We start from the raw sequence: 10,621 nt of genomic DNA, 5'->3' as shown, positions 1-10,621 counted from the left end.
AGGAATGTCTAGGTAATTCCTTCAGGTCTCAGCTTTTCTGAGTGGCTTTGAAGTCAAACCTTGTGCAGAAATTGCCACGTCATCCTGAAGGGAAGCGGTGCTGAACGTGAGTTCCTATGCTTTACCTTCTTTCTCACCAACCTCTCTGAAGGTAAAATTTCTTACTTGCTTTTGTGGCTCTAATTATTATTTTTAATAAACTTTTTATTTGAAAATGGTTTTACATTTACAGAAAAGTGAAGCCTACACCCAGTTTCCCATATGAACATCTTACATTCATTTGGTATGTTTGTGACAATTAGTGAATCAGTATTGATACCTTATGAATAATTAAAGTCCATACTTTATTCAGATGTCCTCAGCTTTTTTACCTAATGTCCTTTTTCAGTTCCAGGGGCCCATCTAAGGTACATTACATTTAGTTGTCTTATCTCCTTAGGCTCCTCTTGGCTATGACATTTTCTCAGAATTTTTTTTGAATTTTTGACAGTTTCGAGGGGTACTAGTCAGTTGTTTTGTAGAATGTTCTATAGTTGAGATTTGTTTGATGTTTTTCTCATGATTAGACTGGGGTTATGGGTTTTGGGGAGGAAGATCACAGAGGTAAAGTGCCATTCTCATTACAGCATATCAAAGGTATCAAGGTATCAAGGCTATCAGCGTGATTTATGACTGTGGACCTTAACCTTGACCCCCGGCTCAGGTAGCATTTTTTTAATCAGATTTCTGCACTGTGAAGTTACTCTCCACCCCTGTACCCCCTTTTCATATTCTCTTAGGAAGGGTGTCACTATGTACAACCACTGCTAGTTCTTATTCACCTAACTGTCCAAGGTGGGTATTTCTGATGGCTGTTGTCTTTTCTTCCACCAGAATTCTCCTATTTTGTTGACATCTCCTAGGGCTTTATCATCTAAATCCAGCCAGCGTTAAGGAAGAGAAAATGTGGAGGATAATGTTTGCTTTTAAAAGCCTTGGCCTGAAAATGGCACACATCACTTCCACTTAACATTCCATATGACACTCATTCATCTGCCAAACCTAACTGCAAGGGAGGCTAGGACATATGGTCTAGCTGGGTGCCCAGGAAAAAGAGGAAATGGATTCTAGAGAAAATCTAGCAGTATTTGCTATACTACTTTAGAGTACAAAAGGGAACAAACTAAACCAATGTCTTACCATCATCAAATAATATAGCCATTGCTTCATAAGAAAATGAAAAAATAATGGAAAAACATAATCTTCGAATCAAGGAGAGTCATATAAATTGAAAATAAAATTAGCTTAATAAAAAACTTACTCTGTTGGCCATATTTTTCTTACTTCACTGTTTACCTGTGAACATTTGTTGAGAATAGGCACTTAACCTGCGTGTCAGCATTTGCAAAACTCTGCTGTATATTATGCCTATACCAGATTCTGCATCATTCCCAAAGTCTGCCATGCTGTTTTCTCCTTCATCCACTGTTTTTCTGGAATGGCCTTCCTCTGGTTTCTTTGCCTATGAAAATGCCATTCTCTCCTCAAGTGACAGGTGAGGTGCCTTCATCTAACTTCTAGACAGAATTAGTCCCTTGCTCCTTGTGACATCACGTCACTTTGCTTCCATTCATCATTTAACAGCTATCTCACACTATGTATACATATGTTTCATGCATTAGACTGGGTGCTCCCTGAGGACAGCACAGGTTTTATTAATCTGTTAGATGCCTAAGCATGGTCTGAAAAATAAAAAGCATGTTTTGTTGAATGCACTCAGGATGCTAGATATCCCAAAAAGTGGTCTCATTTTTTTTAAACCCCTTTCTTTAAAATACAACAAAACATTTTCTTTTTTTCCCCCCAATTATAAAAGTGATCCTCCCTTATGATAGACAAGCCTTCCTGGTGGAGGTGATCTTGAGCTGAGCCTGGAAAAGTTGATAGGATTTGATAATAATAAAGGTATAGGCCTGTCAGGCAGGCTATACTGCTTTCCATGACACATCCTAGGTTCAGGGCATTTGTTTAATAGATGGTCAGGGCTCCTTTGAAACAGCTATAGTGTAAAACATTCACTTTCATAGATCATCACATAATTAAAACTCAGACTCTGAGCTTTTTCTGCACTGCTCTTGGGTGGTGGGGCTTGGTGTACAGCCTTATGCTCATTATCTTGAACAGGAATTACCAACCTGAATTCCCAAGGTCCCAACAGGGGGATAGCTTCACCGTAGCAAAAGGAGTGTTTAATTACAGCTACAGAAAGTGGAGCATGAAAAAAAAAACCAAACAATCATTTTCAGGCTTTAATGATTCAGCTGCCATGCATCTCATTACCTATCAAAACATGACTTCTTAAAGTGACCTTATCAAGTTTATTAGAGATAAAGTATGAATTATATGACAGTTGTTCCTTTCCTTCCTTCTATCCTTTTCTATCCCCTACTCTTAATCTTTTGGTTACTTTAGTGACTTTACAAGCTCAATATTTTACTAAAACATGAATCAGCAAAGTCTATTTGTAAAATACTTCCTTCGGTTTACTTACACTGTTTCCTCAATTTTCAGAGTTGAAAAATTAGACCTTAATTAGGATTTATATTTTTATGGTTTTTTAATTTCATATTATCACATTTGTTTATTCATCTGAAATTCTAAATTATTATAGTTAGCGTAGAAATTATTTTTTCCCATTACACAGATCGGAAAACAGCCTCAGATACTAAGTAACTTGCTCAGGACCCCACAGCAACTGTGGTTCAAAGCTGGGTCTCCTGATTGCACATCTAGAGCTGAACGTACCACATTAGCATCTGCCTGTCAACCACTTAGCCTTGTGGCAGAGGCTCACACATTCTTTTATTTCTCCTGATTATAAAAGTGACCCACACTTATGATAGCCGAGTCTTCCTGAGAAGGTGATCTGGAACTAAGCCTGGGAAGGTTGGTAGGGCTTAATAGATGGTAGGGGTACAAGATATTTTTTGCAGTGTGGTTAACTAGCTACATGCTTTTCTGACATGTCCCTTGGGGGCCAGGGGCATGGAGACAACACACTGAGAATGAATCCATGCCTTGATTTCTGGCACTACTTAGAGGAAAAGATTCTCAAATCAAAGAGACTTTAAGTCAAAGGTGCTCAAATTATAAATACACTGAATTTATTTAACCACAGTAATAATACATAGTTATTCAATCAGAATGCCTAATTTCCAGTTTAGTTCTTTTTTTAATACCCTACTTCCTCATTACCAGTTTTCTTGGCAACTTTTCTTCTTCTTAGGACTGCTTTGAAGAAGACATGTTTATATAGGCATTGCCTCAAACTCCCAAGTATGTGTGATCTAGTCATATGTGCAAAAGACATATGTCATAGGGAGCAGGTCCATTCCCAAAGAGTTTATTGCATTGAATCCTTATCTAGGACTCTTATCTAGACTCAAACATCAATAAATGTGTTTAGTTTAACACACAGTACTTAGCATATTGCCTGCCCAATAAAAGAGGTTCTGAGTAAATATTGGTTTAATAAATTGGTGAAGGAATGACACTGTCAGTTGAAATTCATTGATTGTCCTTTTGAGGATAGCACATAACTACTTCACCAGTCATATGGTTTCTATCCTTGCCTCAATTTTTATCACCAGAAGCAGCATTTTTCTTTTTCTACTAATTTTTATGAAATAGGGCTATAAATGTGTTAGAGTAGTCTAATTTTTGCCCAGAACTGAAGTAGAGACAAAGATGGTGGTGATGTGCTGGTCAGAATGGCCATCATCAAAAAATCTACAAACAATAAATGCTGGAGAGGGTGTGGAGAAAAGGGAACCCTCTTGCACTGTTGGTGGGAATGTAAATCGATACAGCCACTATGGAGAACAGTATGGAGGTTCCTTAAAAAACTACAAATAGAACTACCATACGACCCAGCTATCCCACTACTGGGCATATACCCTGGAAAACTATAATTCAAAAAGAGTCATGTACCACAATGTTCATTGCAGCACTATTTACAATAGCCAGGACATGGAAGCAACCTAAGTGTCCATCAACAGATGAATGGATAAAGAAGATGTGGCACATATATACAATGGGATATTACTCAGCCATAAAAAGAAACAAAATTGAGTTATTTGGAGTGAGGTGGATGGACCTAGAGTCTGTCATACAGAGTGAAGTCAGTCAAAGAGAAATACGAATACTGTATGCTGACACATATATATGGAATCTTAAAAAAAAAAAAAAAGGTTCTGAAGAACCTAGGGGCAGGACAGAAATAAAGACGCAGACGTAGAGAATGGACTTGAGGACGTGGGGAGGGGGAAGGGTAAGCTGGGACGAAGTGAGAGAGTAGCATGGACATATATACACTACCAGATGGAAAGTAGATAGTTAGTGGGAAGCAGCCGCATAGCACAGGGAGATCAGCTCAGTGCTTTGTGACCACCTAGAGGGGTGGGATAGGGAGGGTGGGAGGGAGACGCAAGAGGGAGGAGATATGGGGATGTATGTATATGTATGGCTGATTCACTTTGTTATAAAGCAGAAACTAACACACCATTGTAGAGCAATTATACTCCAATAAAGATGTTAAAAAAAAAAAAAAGAATGGTGGTAATGCTGTAGAAAATAGATTGTTGCTGGCAGCTAGTACCACAGTGAGAAAGCTTTAAATATTTATGTTAGCTGCTATACAAAAATTCAAATGTGGTATACAAAGATCAGTTTGATGGTATTAGTGTGTGGGGTGTTTTTAAAAGCTGAAGACCACTTCTGGTTTGAAATACAGAAATATGCATGGCTTGATTTTTTTGCGTGTGCTGGAAAAATGACTTTTGTTGTATTGGGGCTCACTCGGATGAAGTATTTACTGAAGGTGAAATCTGTTTCCACATACTTTCCAGTGACATCTCATGACCATGGGGGTTTGGCTTTTTCCTGTGGTTCTCAACCAAGCCTGAATTTGATCAGAATTTCAAAACCCAGGAAAGATAGATAGAGAGTTGTCATTCAGCAGAAATAGAAGTCTTCCAGGAATCGATTATGACTGCTGAAAGCTTAGCAATTACAGTGGCAGTTTGGTCTGAACAGTGATTCTGGAATGGGACCACAAACTTAGTGGCATCTTGCAGGCAGACACTAGATGCAGGAGGGAGAGACATAATTCATTTTTTAGCACACCTCTGTATTTTCTAGTCATAATTAACTTTTATTCATTTACATTTGGTTTACTGTTGCAGAGATTTATTGATCTGCCTCTAGAAAGAAAAAAAAGTACAGATATGTTACCAAAATGCCTTCTTTTCAAATAGTTATTTCAATGTTTAAACCACTGATATTTATGCATTTACTTCAGGAATGTTTTTGACAATTTGCAAGTGTGCATTAAAAAAAATTTCAATAATCATTTCATTTTGTTCTGCAGAACCCCAGCTGAAAGGAATTGTGACAAGGTTATTCAGCCAGCAGGGATATTTCCTGCAGATGCACCCAGATGGTACCATTGACGGGACCAAGGACGAAAACAGTGACTACAGTAAGGCACATTAGCTTCTTGCAATCTAATTGCAGTCAAATGTATGGCCCAGTGTATCTTAGACTTAAAGCATGGCCAGGCTACCTTTGGAACTATTGAACTACTAGTGAGCTGGTGTCTTTTCCTTTATCCTTCTTGCTATGATTCCCTATATCCAGGAGACTGTAAGGGACGGAGATTATGTATTCAATAAGAAGGTAGGAGGCTTGAAGGAGTTATGACTGGTCACTGGACAAGAATTTCCTCTCATCCCACTGTTTGTAGTCAGGATGATGTTAAGTATTCATAGAAACAAGGCAGACCTTCCAGCACAAAGTGGTATTTTAATCCTGGAACCAAACAGTAAACATGTTATAGTAATTCTTAGAACATCATTTCTGGAAGACCAAAGTTACTTCTCAAGGTAAACATTGAATATATATATATATGTATATTACATGTTATTTTATTTTGATTGAGGGCAAAATTATTGATTTAAAAAGGAAAATGTATTAAAATATTATGATAACAAGATGATAAACACTGGTAGAACTGCAATTTTGTTTATAGTTTTTTGAGATAAAATGCAAACATTAAAAGATTATTGATAATATCCCTGGAAATAATGTTTAACTAATTTAACTATATAGGTGACAAGTTTGATAACTAAACAAATCATCAAGGTCTGAGAGAGTATATTTGCATTTCAGAAGAATTTTGATTGCAAGCCTCAGAGCCAAGAATGATCACTTTCATCATATCTTTCAGTTTCTGAATAATTGTGTACAGATACCTGGGGGGAAATTGGTGTTATTCTAAAATTATACAGGGCATCATATTGTTTCCCAAAGTTTGTCTGTATTCCCTGCTAGATCTTCCCTGCAAGATCTTTAGTGCTAGTCACATAGTAAATGCTCATTAAATCTGTATCCAATTGAGTTGTCTTCTGATGGAGGTGATTTTGTGGTTAGACTGACATTCTACCCAATTGCATAAGATAATCTAAGAAGTCTGATATTTTATGGTGAACTATCTTTTAAATTAAAAATAAAGATCTCAGGAAAGATCTACAATCCCTAGAGTGTGAAAATGCTCTTGTCCACCCCTTCTAAATTATTCTTTGTTCACTTAATGTTACACATTACAAAATATGAATTACAATAAAGATCTTATTATACAGAATTTCATCCCATTTTCTACCAAGTAGGTGATTAGCTTATTGTGGTTTGCATTGTTGGTTTATGTTTGTGGGAATGCATTCTTTAAATGATTTAAGGTTTAACTGAGTACAGAAGAATGAGGATGCTTTCCTCTCCATGTAGAATTTTCATTATTGCATGTGAACTTGAATTCAGATTTAGTGAAGCTACAAGTATAGGTGGAAAGAATCAAGGATGTGGCTTAGCTGTGTCACCCGTACTATCTCTGGGGTATCCCTTGCTCTGGTTTCTTTTTCTATAAAATGATGTGGCTGGAGATGATAATATTAATATCCTTTGTCAGACGGAACCATCCACCCAACTTAAAAAAAAGATTGAAAAATTATAAATAGATGAACATAGATTCAGTCCTCAAGTGAGCCAAATAGCCGTAGCCACAGGATACAGCTGTTACCTAGACAGCTGTCCTATGGATCCGTGACGTTTATCACGGGGCAGTGGCAGAGAGGTGAGGGTGAAAGCGTGGGGTCAACCAACAAAATACCTTCCTTCAATGTTTTTAGAAAAATAATTGAAAGTGCTTTCTCTGCAGATGCCGGGTCAATGGCTAATATAGATCTACAACCACATATAAATACACACACTTATACACACATATGCATAATATATATACGTATATACAGAGGCGTTACGCATAACACACATACTGAGGGTGCTACATCTTGTCAGAAACTTTTAGAAACTGTCTGAATTCACAACTTTAAAATATCTTATTCTTTATTAAGACAAACTACTGCATACATTTATTGATATGTTGGTATTAAAAGGAGTTTAAATATACAAAATAATAAGACTTAGATAAATTCATCTGGATACCCAACCCCCTGGCTTAAAATTTAGTTAAAAACATCAATACATTTGAAACCCTTGTGTGCTGTTTCTGGTGGAGTCCTGCTTTTCCCTTCAGTACCAGACATAACAACTATCTTGAATTTGGAATTTTTTATTTCTGTGCAGTTTTATAAATACATTTTTTCATATATACATACATATGCATATACTTACATCAGTCATAACATCATTTTGCATGTTTTTAAACTTTTTATAAGAGGAACATTACTATATATAACTTTTATGTATTTTTCTTCCCCAGTATTTTGGTTGTGAGATGCATATATGGTGATATATTTGCTTTATATTATTCATTTTCATTTTTGTAAAGTATCCCATTGCATGAACATACCCAAATATATTTATCCATTCTCTTTTGGGTGGATAATTATCATTTCTATTTTAAGGCAATTACAAATAGTGCTGCTAAAATATTTCTTGTACATGTTGAAGAGGCCTTCGCTGGCCATCCTTAATAAAACTAAACATTTCACCTTGACCTATTCTGATAACCTAGTATTTTTTTTCTAGTCATAGCTCCTATGATGACCTGATATGCATATTGTTGCAGTTTGTTTATTTTTGATCTTCCTAGCAGGAGAATGTTTCATGAGTGAAGAGATTTTGTTTTGATCTTTGATGTATCTTTATTATTTTTTTTTCACATCTTTGTTGGAGTATAAATGCTTTACAATGTTGTGTTAGTTTCTGCTGTACAACAAAGTGAATCAGCTATATGTATACATATATCCCCATATCTCCTCCCTCTTGTGTCTCCCTCCCACCCTCCCTATCCCACCCCTCTAGGTCATCACAGAGCCTCGAGTTGATCTCCCTCTGCTATGCAGCAGCTTCCCACTAGCCATCCATTATACATTTGTGTCTTTAGAACCTAGAATGATCATTAGTACATAGTAAGCACTCAACAAAAATCAAAACGAATGAATGAATGTGTCCTTGTGCATGTGTAAAAGTTTCTCTAGATCATTGGCTAAATATTCTATCCACCTAAATATTTTTAACATTTCCTGTTGAAATAATGTTAGACTTCAGAAAAATTACAAAATAATACAGGAAATTCCTGTGTACTCTTCACCCAGCTTCCCCTAATGGGTACCACTTTTATGTAACAACAGTACAATTATCAAAGCCAGGAAATTAACCTTGGTACAATACTATTAATTGAGCTACAGACTTTATTCAGGTTTTGCCAGTTTTTTGACTAATGTACTTTCTTCTGATCCCCCCCCACACATATTTTAATTAAAAATATCCCATGAAAACAAATAATTTTTATTTTTACATTTTCTGAGTGTGGATTGAGATAAAAATATCAGAGAAGGATTTAAATTCTACTCATGTTTTTTAATAGAAAATTATAAACCTCTAAGTTGTTAAAATGCCTTTTCTTTCTCTACTTTGTGTGGGCAGAAGTAAAAGCATTTGATTGTTTGGAAAAAAAAATCTTGTTACTATGAGCATCTGTCAGAAGTGTGCTGTTTGGTTCAGTAGACATCATTAGGTCCAACCAACCTTACCATAGTATCTTGGATTGAATTGATAGGACACCTGTTCTTTTGTTCATGAAGAAAAGACTAATTACATGTAATTGAGTACAAAACCAAATGGGTTTGTCAGCAGCAACAGATACAAATCTCTGCAAGTGTGATGATACCAAAGATGCAAAACAGTGTTGGAACACTGACACAAAAAAGACAACAGCAGTTTGGAGAGTATTAATAGGAACACTTTACATAAAATTAGAAAGGTAATTATTCTGCTCCACCAGTTTCCATAGGAGAAGATACATTTGAAGAGGTCAAACATGCTGGGGTGAAAACAATTAAGATATGCAAATGCATTGTTGCCTTTTTCTCTGAACAAAAATATTAACAGCCATTTCACTGTGGCATGAGCTGCCTGACAAATGAATACACTGGTGAAACTGAAGATATTCAAGCAGGTGCTGCACTGGTACTTGTAGAGCGTTTATGAAAAAACCCCTTCAGTGTGGGAGGGGAGGAACGTGGTGGTGGTTGAGATAGTTTCAGAACTCAGTGACTTTTAAGGTCTCCTTCAGTCTTGAGATTCATTTAAAAATTATTTTGAATAGATAAGTATATGGTACAGAATTGTAAAGGCACAAAAAAGGATATACAGTTGAAGAAGAACAAAACAGTTCTTGACAGCCAAGAGCTGGCTCGGCACTACCAGCAGGCCAAATGTGAGCAGTTTCACAGGACACCAAATCAGGCAAGGCCACTGTGACCATGATGGATCAGGACAAAAGCAGGACACTCTGTAATCATATCTGAATGCAGACAAAAACAAGAAAGTTGTCCAAACTACAAAATGATCAAATATTGCTGTATTCTGGTTTATATGGGTGGGTGCTGCTTCATCACCAGGAACAGGATGTTGCTCTGTTCTTCTTGCCTTCTAGATAAGAATTATTAAGATAGCCAATTATAGAATTACACCTGCATCCAAAGAGCATTCAACTTGGAATAAATCTGCTTTCTTTGAGCCCCCTTAAAAATCACTTAACATGAGACTAAATCCTGGAAGTCCTTTCTTACACCTTACTAAGACACCCCAGTTCTGCCATGGTGTATATTTTTCCTCCTCGCTGAGAGTCAGTGAACCCAACTTTGTTCAACCACAGATGTGTGGATATGTTTCTTTGACTAGAAGACATTAACATAGTCAAAAGCAATTTTCTGTCCCTCCCCTCTCTGCCACGTGGCCACATTTCTTGGTATTCTTCCAGATGCAGTGTGTGCATTAACAACATACACAATATTATATATCTGTATATGTCTATATCTGTCTATCTATCTATCTATCTATCTATCTTTCTAATCTTGTTCAGTACTTTTTCTTAACTTAAAATGTTGTATTTACAAGACTTTTCCATGTTAGGACATATTTAAATGGGATATTTTATTTAACCTAGTTTCCTCTTGAAGGACATTTCAGTTCTTTCTAATATTTTGCTGATACACACTATTCTATAAACAATATCCTTGTACAGAAGTCATTCTGCGTGTGTGCAACTATATTTAGAGGATGG

General features: G+C 36.4%; 1 protein-coding gene across 1 annotated transcript in view; it reads left to right on the top strand.

The window, feature by feature from the left end:
* FGF12 (fibroblast growth factor 12) overlaps positions 1-10,621 on the top strand; it is a 258,440-nt gene that overhangs the window by 40,297 nt on the left and 207,522 nt on the right. The window contains exon 2 of the mRNA XM_007467805.1: positions 5,408-5,518. Within this exon, the coding sequence (XP_007467867.1) occupies positions 5,408-5,518 (111 nt within the window). The remainder of the gene's footprint in view (positions 1-5,407; positions 5,519-10,621) is intronic.

The sequence above is a fragment of the Lipotes vexillifer genome, unplaced genomic scaffold (assembly GCF_000442215.2).
Source record: "Lipotes vexillifer unplaced genomic scaffold, Lipotes_vexillifer_v1.1 scaffold228, whole genome shotgun sequence".
Classification (NCBI taxonomy): Eukaryota; Metazoa; Chordata; class Mammalia; order Artiodactyla; family Lipotidae; genus Lipotes; species Lipotes vexillifer.
This window is presented reverse-complemented; position numbering and strand designations above follow the sequence as displayed.